The sequence below is a fragment of the Trichechus manatus genome, unplaced genomic scaffold (genome assembly GCF_000243295.1).
Source record: "Trichechus manatus latirostris isolate Lorelei unplaced genomic scaffold, TriManLat1.0 scaffold00023, whole genome shotgun sequence".
In the NCBI taxonomy this organism is placed as follows: Eukaryota; Metazoa; Chordata; class Mammalia; order Sirenia; family Trichechidae; genus Trichechus; species Trichechus manatus.
In genome coordinates, this window is record NW_004443959.1 from 19,306,988 (window position 1) to 19,321,853 (window position 14,866).

The 14,866-nt window shown below is 34.2% G+C and overlaps 1 protein-coding gene across 1 annotated transcript in view; it reads right to left on the reverse strand.

Moving 5' to 3' along the window:
• SNTG2 (syntrophin gamma 2) overlaps positions 1–14,866 on the reverse strand; it is a 315,981-nt gene that overhangs the window by 216,586 nt on the left and 84,529 nt on the right. Inside the window, exon 7 of the mRNA XM_023728305.1 lies at positions 14,407–14,498. Coding sequence (XP_023584073.1) covers positions 14,407–14,498 — 92 coding nt within the window. The remainder of the gene's footprint in view (positions 1–14,406; positions 14,499–14,866) is intronic.

Consider the following 14,866-nt stretch of genomic DNA (forward strand, 5'->3'; position numbering starts at 1 on the left):
CTACATTGCGATAATACATTCTGCTTTTGAGTCTGCCCTGAACTGTGCATCGACATACCTTCTCACCTGGTCAGTTCCCAACAATGACATTTTTTTCTAAGAGACCGAAAACAATTGTCCTAGGCAGTGGCAAAGCTTTGTGAAGCATCTTCTTTCTCCTAGTTCTGTTTTAAACAGACCAAGAAGTAAGATATATTCTTAACAAAGCTTCAGCTTTCACTCCATTTCCAGATCTAATATATGTATGTATTTAAATACCTTATATCCAGAGAACTGTCATGAGATGACATCTGTATGGAGAACAGATGATCTCTTCCTATAATAGCCACACCGTCCACTTATATTAAACCTGCTCAGCACAAACACTGAGGGAGGTTTTGCTATTTTGTCTTGATCTATTAGACAAGCCACCGAGGTTATTCAGGAACCAATTAAAAACTAACCTTAGAAAAATAACTTAAGAAAATTCATTCAGCTTTGCAAAAACTATGTTAACATATTCTCCCAAAGTGTCCTACTTGTAGATTTTTAATCGAGTGTGTTCCTCGCTGACTAAAAGAATTTTTTGCTTGTTTGTTTCTTCTCTAAAGTCCAGCTCTTAGAGTAAAGGCTTAATTAGGCATCAAATATTAAATTAACATTGAGGGAAACACTTCATTCTAGAATGTTTTGTGCTGCAGCTAAATTAAGGCATATATCTTAGGAACTGAACAGCAAGCTCTAGGCAGTATGGTCTTATCCTTTCATAAGAAATACATAAGTAATTTTCCTATTTGAATTTTGCATCTTTTATGTGGGAATGCTTAATTTTTTATTTTAAAACATAAATACTAATTCAATAATTTTGTAAAGACAGTTAACTACCTGAATTATTTAATCTGCATAAATCACTTAATATTACAGCAATAAAATTATTAAAAGCAATATGAGCTTTAACTGACAATGGGTTATTGTCATATTCTTCAAAACTGAATCATTATGTCATGACTACATTAAAAATATATTCATGAAACATAAATAATTGAAAAAAAAAGTCTGATTTTTCTTAAACTCTCCTCTGGGTGGGTGTAAATCAGGCTAACTTGGAAGACAAATGAAGTCTTTAGTCACCATAATCTATCTAAAATAGAGGTCAGTAAAATATCAAAACACACAATGAAAAGGAAGAGGAAAATGTTCAAGTATTGTTTTTAGAAAAACATAGTATTATTAAATAGAATTGGGGGCTTCAAAGGTTAATGCCATGTATGCATGAATGTAATTTTATAATTCATATAGCTTATGCACCAAAGTGAACAAATCAATGTGATTTTATTTCTTGCTAAAATTACTACATATAGATTTGACATATGGAAAAGATGGTATAAATAAAATTATTTGAGGAAAAAATACTTAGTGATTTACAAGAAAAAAATCAAAATTCTGTGAAATAATAATAATAATAAACAGATCCTTCTCAAAAAGATCTTTCAGCTCTTCTATCAAGTTTTGAGCCTCTCTATGATTCTATAAGCAATACGGCTTTCATTTTTTATCTCTGTACTAGTTTTCTCTGGCTGCTGTAACAAATTACCACAAACTAAGTGGCTTCAGACACCACATATTTACTATCTTACAGTTCTGGAGGTCAGAAGTGTGAAAATGGGTCTTAGCGGGCTAAAATGAAGTGCCTGCAGGGCCGTGAAGGAGGCTGCATAGAAATTTCACATTTATTGTTTATTGCCAACAGCACAGGCCTAGGTTCCTGGGGATTGTGGTATTGTTAATGCCTCATTTGCATAGTTCACTTCTGCATGCTCTTATGATTTTGATTTGTTTTCCTCCTATCCTCCCTCTTGCTTTCCCATGACTTTAAAGTTTAATTAAGTTTCTCTTTGAGAGGTAGAACAACTTCGGATGGTAGAGTAACTCATCTGCGACATGATACTAAGGGGGCAAGATGACCTTCAAGGACTGCCAGGTGCCGAATGTAACCACTGGAGAAAAAAAAAACTATAATCTTATCCATATAAAAACTTTCAGCCAGTCTCCAAGGGTAAGACAGGTCTTTTGCAGGAGCTCATTCCCCTCTGTCTCCTGTATATCGATATACAATAAAACACTTGCTGCTCACCTCACCCCTGTCTCAGTATTGGCTTCTGCAGCAGGCGACTCAGACCCGCCATTGCGGTTAACAGCCATGTTCCTCTGGCGCAGATTTTGTTCCTTGTCCTGCTTCTAGGGGCTGCCCACAGTCCTCGGCTTGTAGCTGCTCACTTCCAGCAAATGGCATCACTTCGACCCCTTACTTCAGTTGTCACAACTCCTTCCCTGACTCACTGTCCAGCTTTCCTCTTTATTCTTACAAGGACCTCTGTGATTACACTGGCTAACCAGGAGAATCCAGGATAATTTCCACTCAAAGTCATTAACTCAATCATATCAGCTAAGTCCCTTTTGCCATATAAGGTAACATATTCACAGGTTCTATGGATTAGGAGGTAGACATCTGTGGCGGGGGGTGGGGTGGTGCGTTATTCTTTCTACCACAATCTCCAATGACTAGAAAATACATATAGTACATAGTCAATCATGGTTATTTAACAAATGAATGACTGAAAAGTATCTTCTTAATCATCCAATCATGTCTTTTGCACTATTCCCTCTGGTGCTAGCCCGCTTAGGTTCAAATCCTGACTCCATCAATTACAGGTTTTATTACCTTGGGTAAGTTACTTAAATTTCCCAAGCTTCATTTTCCTCATTTGTATTGTGGAGGTAGTAAAGGACTCAGTTAATAGGGATGATGTGAGGATTATATGAACTAATATATGTGAAGTGCTTAAAAATATTTAGCACATAGTGAATGTTATATAAGTGTTAACTATGAGAGGTAGTATTCTAGAACCAGATCATTATGGCATAAATTCTGACTTTACCATGTATTGGCTGATTTTTTAGTAAATAACTTAATTTCTCTCTGCCTTAGGGCTTTTATTTTTCCTCTGTAAAAAGAGGGTAATAATAATAAATGTACAAAATTTGGAAGAATTCCTAATGTATAATAACTGCCATACAAGTATTGGGTATTATTATTATAGATACATACATATAAAAGAGAAAAATAAAATCTTACTATCAAGAGATAAGAATTATATCATTTAACATATATCCTTTATTTTTCTATACCTGTGTAAACGGTTTCACTCCTACAGTATATATAATTTTGAAAATTTATACAATATAAGTATTTTCCAGTCATAAAAATTATTGGTAAAATCAAATTTAAAACCTTGAAAAATATTATATGTATTACCATATACTTAATTATTTCTCTGTTCTTGAGAAGTTAGATTCAAATCAATTTTTCTTATGGCACAGTATTGCTATGGAACATTGCTTGTAATAAATTCCAGATGTGGAATTACTAAGTCAAAAGACATGAGCATCAATAATGATCTTTGTACCTATTTTGAGACTGCTCTCCAGAAATATTGCTACATTGCCACTCAATTGGATCTTTTCAAATTCACCTAAATAGCAAACACAAACAATGAAACAAAACTTTTTTGTCAAAAACTGTTTCAAATTCCCTCTGCAGAAAACCCACAGTCCAGAATCATTTGCCTTATCTTGGTTTTGACTTGGCTGTTAAAGCCCTGTAAACACAACCTGACACATTCTGTACTTCCTGTGGGAAGATCTTCATTCCGAGGAGGTCATTCCTAATATTCCCCCCGAGCCCATTTTTAGTTTTCAACAGAGGTACTCTTTGTACACAACTGTTTTATTTTTATATGTATTCTTTCGTGTATAGGGAAGCTAGCCGTTTACTACCTTTTGACAAATAATCCTTCTCAAATTTTAAGATGGTTCTAAGTCATTTATTTGAATGTTTTCCTAGTATTTTTTCTCCTTCCACCTGCTACATTAAATTTTTTTATGTTATAGTTGATATATACAAATAATATATATTCACATACATATATATGAAGTTATGAAGCATAAAACTAAAATGAACACCCATGAAACTCCCATTGCACGTACAAATTAGAACATTGCTAATGTTGTTGCATCTTTCTGTCCTTCTTTCTTACCCTATTGCCAGAGCTGGCTTCTCTCTTCCTCATAACCAATATCCTGAATTCTGGGATGGATCTAGTTTTTGTGAGGCATGAAGATGATAAAATTTTAGGGGCTTTCTTTAAGAAAAAGAATGTACAACTAAGGCACTCCCAAGATCAATTCAAGTGCACTGAAGTTGCAGTTAAATATATCCTCAACAAAACTTCCCCAGCTGAACTCAAAAAAGCCCACAGTCACCCCAACACTCCCCGTTATGACAAGTGTGATAAAGGCGGAGTCACAATGGAAAGAAATATTGGTTAAAATATCTTCCATTTGCACATTTTACAAAAACAAAAGACCATACGAAGATACTGTAGAGTTCCTCCTAGGCCCTACGCGATCGAGGGACCCTGAAATTTCTTTCATTGGTGTCATTAACTGGAGCATTTTGGATTGTTTCCAGGTATTTGCTTCTGATTTTAAAGAGAATGCATTTGAAGATTCACCACTGTAAATGGTATTTGCTAAGATTTCCCTTTAGGCTGAAGAATTTCTATGTCCATGTGATCAAGTTTGTTCATTACATTGTTCAAATCTACTCTATTATTACTAATTTTTTGTCTGCTTGGCCTTTCAATGTTTGGAAGAGTTGTACTGAAACCCTGTATCGTAACAGTGGATTGGTCAAATTCTCACAATTCTACACTTAAATATATATTTAAATATATAAATACTAAATGTATATATAGAAGTTATTCAAGTTAGAAATGTTTATATTTTTCTCAGAAACTGAAATTTATCCTTAAAATGCACTTTGCCTTAGACTCTATTTTTCTGATATTGCTGACTAGTAATTTAGGAACCCTAGTGGTGCAATGGTTAAGCTCTTGGCTGCTAGCCAAAAGGCTGGTGATTTGAAACCACCCAGTCGCGCCGTGGGAGAAAATAGCTGGAGATCTGCTCTAATAAAAAATAAGACAATGAAAGATCAAAAGTAAGAAGGTAGAATTGATAACAAAGATAGGACTAATAAAATACATATAAACTAACTGAATTTGCTGGTTAAAAGCCATAGATTAAATAAAACAATAACAAAAACAAATGATTCATTATTTGCTATTTAATCGAGAACTGCAGGAAACAAATTTCAACAAATAAGGTCAAAAGCGAAGACATGGAAAAAAGCATATACAAATTATTAACTGTTGCTGTGTGCCGTCGAGTTGATTTCTGCTCATAGAGATTCCACATGACAGTGGAGAACTTCCTCAAAGGGTTTCCGACCCCAACAATTAATAGTTTGTATATACTTTTTCTATTGTGTATTTTACTTAAAAAAAACTCATTGCCATCAAGTCGATTCCGACTCATAGCGACCCTACAGGACAGAATACAACTGGCCCATGGGGTTTCCAAGGAACGCCTGGTGAATTCGAACTGCCAACCTTTTGGTTAGCAGCCTTAGCTCTTAACCTCTATGCCACCAGAGTTTCTAGCTTTACTTAAGGAATTTTTTTTGGGGGGGGGGATATTAATTTGCTCTATTTAATTCCATTTATCTTTCTACTGTTAAGTAGGTATCATTAACATAATGTTTTATTATGTAAACCTAACTTAATTTGTGAAGTTCAGTATTTTAACAAAATAAGAACTTTCAAATGCTTTCTATCCAACTGTATCCAATCACCTCATTCTGAATTACATGCTATTGTTATTATGAGACAGCCCTCACAGTGCTGTATTAAAAAATCCTATTTTCTTTGCTTGGCTTCCTCCCCCCTAGCTTTGCATTTGAATCCTGCTTTTATGTAAACCCCATTGCGCCTGTGCGGTATGGTTAAGAATGTTGCTGATGTAACTTGTATGAACTTCCTACTTGTAAACCCCTTAAAAGCAACTTGCCTGCCCGCCTTTGAGAAGCAGCTCCGACTGACTCCTTTTCCTTGTACAATGAAATAAAGGTGACTTTCCTGTTCTCCCCCCTGGTCTCTCCTTTATTGGCCAATATGAGTCATACCGAGCAAGAACCTGGGTTTTTGCTCCAGTAACAATTACTTTATACAAATGATATTTGTTTAGATTCACCTACAAGTTTACTATTTATTACTATCCCCGTTTTAATCTCCAATTGCCTTTCTGGGATAGTTTTTTTTTTTAATCCCGAAAAATATATTTTTTAGAAATCCTGTTAGTGAAAGTTGGTGACTAAATCCCTCAGATTCTGTTTATATAAACAAGTCTTTATTTTTACCTTGTTCTTGAAAGATATTTTTGCGAGGATTACAAAGCTAGAGCAATAGTTATTTTTCTTTCCTCCATAATTTTGAAAATATTATCATGGACTATTTTTTGGCTTCCATTGTTGCTGTTGAGAAATTTGCTGTCAATTCTTCGTTTCTGCATTTCCTTTAGCTGATTTAAAGATTTCTTTGGGACTTTGGTGTTCTGTAATTTCAGAATAACCTGCCTAGACTTGGATTTCCTCTGTTAGTGTACCCTGGATATTCTGTTATTCTGAATTTTTGAATTCACATATTTTTGAGTTCTAGAAAATTAACCATTATCTCTTCGAATATTGCTTCCCCTCTATTTTTTATAATATATAGTTTTGGTACTCTGGCTCGGTAAATATTTAGGCCTCCTCAATCTATTATTTGTATCTCTTAATTATTCACCCGTACTTCCCACCACTTGCCGCATTGCACTGTATTTTTGCTGGTTTCCTAAGATCTGTGTTCCATTTACAAGATCTCTCCGGTTCTGTCAGACATCCTTCTTAACTAGTGAATTGATCTCTTAATTTAAGTAATTGCATTTTTAATTTCTAGTACATCTATCGGGTTTATAATTCAATCTCTTTGCTCATCTTTTGCGTCTCGTTTCTTGTTCATATTTTGACGCTATCTTTAATTTTTAAAATAATATAATGATGGTTATTTTATACTCTATTGCTGATAATTCAGTGTTTTAGAAGCCCCAATCTTTTGTTGTTGTTGTTTTTCTGCTAACTTTCATCAATAGTGTTATTTTTCCCTTACGTATTTGATGAGTTTCCTGATAAGCCTGTACTCGCTTGTACTAAATTTATGGATAATACAGGGCCTAAATCAAATGGGTTTTCACTTACTTTCGCTATGAGACGGCATCAATTTAACCCTATTCCAGAACTCCCAACTTAGTGCAGAAATACCCAGTTCTGCGCTTCTCCCTCCCTGCTGCTGACCCTAGGATTATCTTCTGCTGGAGACTGTGTATTGCAGGGCTGATACAGATAATCCTCTGGGCAGCTCCTTACATTCAACAGGTGCTTATAGCTCAACACTCCACATTTACCTAATTTCCTTACAACTCTTGGAGAGTCCCCTTAATTTCTACAAGCTAAGCAACAAAGTAAATACTATTTTTTTAGGTAGGATCTAAGGGTTTCATAATGGGAGGGCTTTTCATACTATCTGTTCTAAAACACCAGAAGTAGAAAGTATTTTTTCTTACATTTATTTGAAAAAAAATTCATATAGATGGAACGATTAGTTTTTAAATGCCAATTTCTTCCTTCTTTTTAAAACTATATTTTAGGATTTCTTAATTGTTTCTTCAACTGGAATAAATTCCTTTTGCATTTCAATTTTTAAAAAAGAAATACCTTGTGAACTGGAAGTGTAGACATAACTTGAAAATATTTTGTTTCTAATTATAATAAAAAAATTGATATAAAAATAAAGACTATTAAGCATATCAAATAATAATATTCCTAATTCCTATCAATATATTAAAATCATTCTTTTGCTATTGCATTGCTACTCTACTGTTATGTAGTAAGAAATACTATTTGCTATCTGCCTAACTTTACTGATGACGGCATATAACATTTAGTGTTGACAACGGTTTGAAATCAGAGGGTAAATGGGTACAACCACAAGGAAAAACTTTGTAGCAGTATGTGATAAAGCCAAATATATACATAACCTATTGCTCCACAATTTCACTCCAGGGAATATACCCAAAGAAATGAATGCTGTAACCACTGAAAATACATCAACAAGAATGCTCATGGAGTTTTACTTACGATAGGCCCTAACTGGAAACCCCAATGTTCACCATCATTACAATGGATAAATAAACTGTGATACAAGCAGATGGTGGAATACTGTATGGCAAGAAAAAAGAAAAATGAAAATCTATTGCTGCATACAATATCATAATGTTGAGAAAAAGAAGTCAGATATAAGAGTATAATTCCATTCATATGAAATTCAAAAGCAGACAAAATTAATCTATGGTGATACAGGTCAAAAGAGTTACTGTTTTTTGGAGAAAATGTTTTAGTGATGTGCTGTATCTTGATCATATAAAAAAAAAATCTGTTGCCAACGTGCCGATTTTGACTCATAGTGACCCTACAGGACAGAGTAGAACTGCCCCACAGGGTTTCCAAGGAGCGGCTGGTGGATGGGAACTACGTACCTATTGGTGGGCAGCCGAGCTCTTAACCACTGTGCCACCAGGGCTCCAACTTGATCATAGTGCTGTAAAATTCACTGCACTATATACTTAAAGAGTTATGCAATTTATTGTATATACATTATACTTGAATAAAACAATTACAAAACATTCATTCATTCATTATCCCTGCTGCAACTCAGTCTTTCCTTTCATTCTTCAGACTTACTCCTTTAACTTATGTTTTTGTTTAATTTTTTACAATTTGTTATTTAATTATTTTTCTTACTACATCTGATTCTTTTTCCTTTTTGCAACTATTGTATTACAGGTTTCTTATTTTTTCCCCTATAATTTCCATATCCTTTTGTTTTTGCTTTCTGTTTTGAGATTTTTTTTTTCCCATGTCCTTCTTGAATCACTTGGTTCTTTTCAATGACCATACACTTTTTAAATGTATTTTTGAAATTTCTAAGTAGAAAACCAGGTATTTACCGTCAGAAAGCTTTTTTAGTGCATTAATTGCAACTGCTTACTCATTTTGTTAAGAGTTTTCTTACAAAGGAAAATTTATCAGATGGACTAACATCAGTATTGCATCTGTCACACTGTAAAGAAAAGACATTGGAATGTATTTTCGATGGATCCAGTCTGCAATCCAAGAATGCTATATATGATAAAAGGCCCATCTATCTATCAAAAGAAAGGAAAACACTTTTGGACATGCGAACAATCAAGGCTTAGTCTCTCTATGTACTCTGAGACGAAGATTTGAGAAAAACATTAATCAAATAACAAGTAAGTCAAAACAGATTTTGCAAGAAAGAGGATGTATAGAAGCAGCAATAAATCTGCAATAAACCTTTTCAAAAGACAGTACCAACGTGAATGGAAGTTTTTGTCAATGTAAATGTTACATAAGGAAACTTGCGACAAAAGTAATATTTATAAATGATGAACTTCGAATTTTAAGGATCTGAGCAAAACCCAGGTGCTGTGGGAGGACAGATCGAAATTAGAAGTAAAAGCCTCTACACACTTCATCTTACAGGAGGTGGAACAGGAAGGGAGGAGGGAATGTAGCTGCTTGGAAAGCGGGTACTTAATAATTTAGTTTTAAAGAATAACATGGAAATGTTGTTAAACATTCAAAGGTAGCACAGGGAATTATTTTAATAATCACGGTCAGAGAGAAAACATAATCTTTACTGTCCACTCCACCTCCACAACTGAGTATATCTTCCAAGAAGTGGTTGCAAAAATCATCTGGTGGTCAAAGTTATACGACTGTAAAAGAAAACCAGCTCTCAGGGGCTCCTGTGATTATAAAGCTGCTCTGAACATGACAACATCTGCTTCTTGCCTTGTCAGGTTTGCTCCTCTGAGAATGAAAGCAGTATGAGCGAATAAGAAAATACAGCCATCGAAAAGAAGTCTAAAGCATTTGGGTCTCAGGAAGTTTTCAACTCCCTTCTTCCAATAAAACAAATTGCAGAGCACAATTTATTTTCCTCTCCACTCTCTATATATTATTAATTCTAATGTTATTGTGTTACACACAATAAAATCCATTGTTGAGTACAGAGAGTAATCCCAATGCTTTAAATAGTCTTTAGAATAGAAACCATAATGTTCCATTAACTAAAAGTGCAGAGTAAATTGACTATTAGGCTATTTGTGTGGCTACATGGAAAACCAACTAGCATATCTTGAAAAATATCACAGGATTTTGAGTCCTGATATTTGTTTTAAAAATAACATACTAAAACTATTTTTGACTCTCTGAAATTCAGATTCTTTGTAAGGAGTTTAAACAAGCACATGTTTACTTTGATGGCGGGTAACCACTTGAATAATTACGGAGAATTTTAAGTTCTGCATTTCTCTATGTTTCTCTCCTTCTTTATTTCTAGTCATCTTTCTTTTTTTTTCCCTCATTCTTTCTTTTTTTTGATAAGGATGATGAGGACGGCTGATGATAACACATTCAAAGAATTCTGCTAGTCACTTTACCTATATGACCTCTGTAACCCCCACGATAACTCTTCCGTGTGACTATTTATCCACCAAAGCCCTAAGAACATGCATTATTGCCTAAATCATATAGTTGGGAATTAACTCAGATCAGCCTCTCTTCAATATTTATGTCATGTTACTTTCTCAATTATGCACACCACCTCACACATACTATTTTATCTTTCCTGGAATCATTACCAAGTATATGTCTGGATCTCTGTATATATTCTCTCATTTAAGAAGAATCATATTTAGGCTGATCCTTTTAGAAATTAAAAAAAAAAATGCCACTCAATGGGTGGTTTAACCAGAATACCAGACAATGTTGAAACAGAAATCTTAAGAAATATTCCAGAATATAGCACAGTGACAAAGACAAGAAAATGTGAAAGAAAAATTAAGGGATGTAATTGATCTAATGAGAAGGTCTAATATATATACTATCAGAGTCACAGAGAAGAGATTGAGGAGAAGATAGGAGAGATGATATTTCTAAGACAATGGCTGAGAACTTTCTACAACTGATAGAATGCAAGAATCTACAGACGCAGGAAACACAAATTATCAAAAGTAAGAATAATAATAATAAAAAAATTGTTTCAAACACCCTGTAGTGTAACTGTATACCACCCACATCAGACACCTCAAAAGCAGTCAGAGAAAAGACTTCTACAGGAACTCTGTAACAGTGAAAGCAAGCCTGTTGGCATCAACAAGAAAAATCAAAAACAGTGAAATACCATCCGAAAAGTTTCACAGAAAATAACCTGTTTTAATATAAACCCAAACAGAAAGTTTGCCACCAACAGGCCTTAACCTCTAGTGAAAGTATTTCAGGAAGAATAAAACTGACACCATAGGGATATTACATGTGATAAGTCATGATGAGAAAAGATGTTTGTATAAAGTAATCATAACAAGCTTGACTTCTGTGAGTTACAAACTACCTTTAAAATACAGAACAGTAATAGCAAGTAAGTCAGGAGGGGATGATATGAGTTCATGTATTATAGGATTCTCGCATTATTCTATAGGGAGGTGAGATATTATCTTTATATTTTATAATCTGAATATGTATGGTAAAATTTCAATGGTAACTTCTAAATAAATGGAAATAAAGTACATGAATTTTAAACCAGTAGAGATTTTAAAAAAGACACTAATAATATTAACAAAACTAATCAGAAAAATCAAGAAGAGGTAAAAGAAGTATCCTAGTAAAAGGGGGGGGGGGATACAAAGTACATGATTAGAAACAAAAATATATAATCACCATAAGCTAAAATGACAATATACAGATTGTCAAATCAGATTTAAAAAAGAATAGGAAACAGAACACAACAAATACAAAAAAAAAAAATTGAAAGAAAAGAGACATCAAAAATAAGAGTAACAACAATGGCAGGATGGGTGGGGGATGGATCAATGAAGACAAAAGTTGGTTCTTTGAAAGGACTAGTAAAATATAAGATCCTATGGTTAAAATTAATCAAAAAAACTATCAAAATTATTGAAGAATAACTAAATAAATGGAGAATGGAGCAATATATCCTTTTCACAAGTAGGAATGATGAATTCATACAGGTTTTCATTCTCCCCAATTGATATAAATTTTCATGCAGTTACAATAAAAATCCCAACAAATTTGTGTGTGTGTGTGGAATTTGAGAGGGGGTTTTGAAAATTCACATGAAAAAGCTTAAGAAGAGGGAGGATGGAAAAGAATAAGATTAATTCGGAGGTGGTGGGAGGGCTTGACCTACAGAAGGTAAGATTTATTATAAATAGATAGTAATTAAGTAGTGTGATACTGGCATAGATACTGTCAAACAGAACACATCAAAGGTTTCAGAAATCAGCCTGTGGCTAAGGAAATGTGTCACATGGCAGAGGCGGCACTGAAAATCACTGAAGGAATGGTGTTAGGACCCATGAAAATGATTCTGGAGCCTTACCTTTCACACATTTTACAAAACTAATGCCATGTGCTTTAGAACTTGAAAGTGAAAAACAATTCTTAAAATATTTAGATGAAAATATAAGCAAATATTTTTGTAAGTTTAGAATAAGGAAGGATTTCTTAAACAAGATCCTAAAACCACAAACTGTAATAGGGAGAAACTGATAAATCTGGCTACATTAAAATTAACTTTAAATGAAAAGACAGCTATAAATAGTAAGAGATTTGTAACCTGTAACTGACAAAATATCAATACTAAGTTATATAAACAACTCCAATGAATCAATAAGAAAAAAAGCATACAAACTCAAATATAAATGGTCAGAAGAAAAAGAAAAGATAAATAAAAATATGAAAAGCAAATCAACCTCATTAGTAATGATGGAAATGGAATGAAAACCACGAGATAATATTTGTATATTCACTATACTTCTAAATATTAAGTCCAAGCATACTAACCACTGGCAAGGATGTAGGTCAACCAGAATTCCCACAGTGCTGGTGGGAGGAAAAAGTGTTACAGCCACTTGGGAAAACAATCAGTCATTATTTTGTAAATATAACATTGGCAAAATCTAGTACTCACAAATTCTATTTTTATGTATATAGATAGCTAAGAGACTTTTATAAGTATGTTTATGGTCGGTCTGATTTTATGACAACAAAATCACATACACACACACACACACACACACACACAAACGAATCAAATATCCCTTGACAGGACAATGGATAAATAACTTGTAGTATATTCACACAGTGAAATACTATATAGCAAAAACAAACAAATCCAGGCCCAAACATACAACATAGGTAAATCTTAGGAATATAATAGTAAGGGAAAATGCAAATTCCAGAAGACTATGACAGAACAATACTTTATAAGGCTCAAAATCATATTAAATGGTATATTTTTTAAGAATGTATAGATACGGATAAAACTTCTTTAGTCAAGTGAATGATAAACACAAAATGCAGGCTTCTGTTTATCTTTGGGGCAGGCTAGATAATGGGATGTGGGAGGTGCATGCTGGGAGATGAACAGCTATGACAATGTTCTAATTATTGATTTCAGTTGTGAGCCATGTACATTCATGTTATTATTTTGCTTCATAACTTACAATGAAGTTAATTGTTGTTTTTCAGTACCAAGCTCTATATTAAAAGATTAAAAAATGAAAAAAAAAAGATACTTAAAAAAATATTTTAAAAGCATGAAGCTTTTTCTCTAGTGTCTATCCGCAGGTAAAGCAGCTGATAGTTTTAATTGTATGGTTGGCTATGATTTATAATAAACCATTTTCCCAAACTGCAAATAGGATTCTAAACTCTTCTTAGCCGCTAATCCCTGGGTGGGTGGGCCATCTATATATACCGGAGGAAGAGTCTCCGTAGGTCCCACAGCGCAGGCGTCTGAGCACAGGCGCTGCAAGGGAATACTCAAGGTGGAGTGCAGCTTCTCCATACTTTTGCTCAGTCCTTGCTTTCTTGGGAGAGTGGAGATTTGGAACGCAATTAAAACTCATTGCAAATATATAGCATTCGTATTTTCTAGGTGCTTTTGATTAATTCCTTGCCATATTCCTTTCCTGTGAGTTTTATGGACTCACTTAAAAATAACTTACAGCAATTTCTGTAGTCAAGATCATGTGAAAATTCAGAGGCAGGACTCTGAAGTCTATCACAGAATTAAGGATTCATGCCTACTTACTGAGATATTATGAATTACAAGCTTAAAACATCCTAAAATGAAATGACAAAGCATCACACCAGAGGATGTCAATGGAGCGACATCATAAACCTGTTAGAAGTTATTTCCACTGAAAAGAGTCACAATTATCTTTACTGGGCAGTGAAGCATCTTTTTAATTTTGCCTAGAGATTATCTGGCGTGTACTGATATTTCCATTAAGATAAAATTTAATGAGGATCAACATGCTTACTGTGTTATTGGAGTTTCCGTTTAAATGCAAACCACTGTCAAACAGAGGTGAAGAAGCCCCGCTGCTGTGGTCACTGGATGGCCCTGGGGATCCTGAAAACAAAATGAGAGACAGTCATTCCACTACAGCTCAACAATAAATCACACTGTGATCACAGAATGGCTTCAGTTCTAGCTAAACATTAGGAAGTCACCTACGATAAAATGCCTAGTCAACTCTCAGAGATGTTGATGGTCCAATATACAAGTTGTGTTACTAATGATGATTCTTCACCTTTCTGCTGTTGTCATGTGACCTTCTCTTGATTATCTGACTTCAAACAGAAAAGCCGGCAGAGGCAAGGGATGAATGGACCAGCCCATCTCACGAAGAGGGCTGCTGCCTGCGTTCAGAGAGACAGCAGAGTAAAGGAGCATGCTTTCTACAGCCTAATGCTTTACTAGCGTCAGTTCTTAGCTTT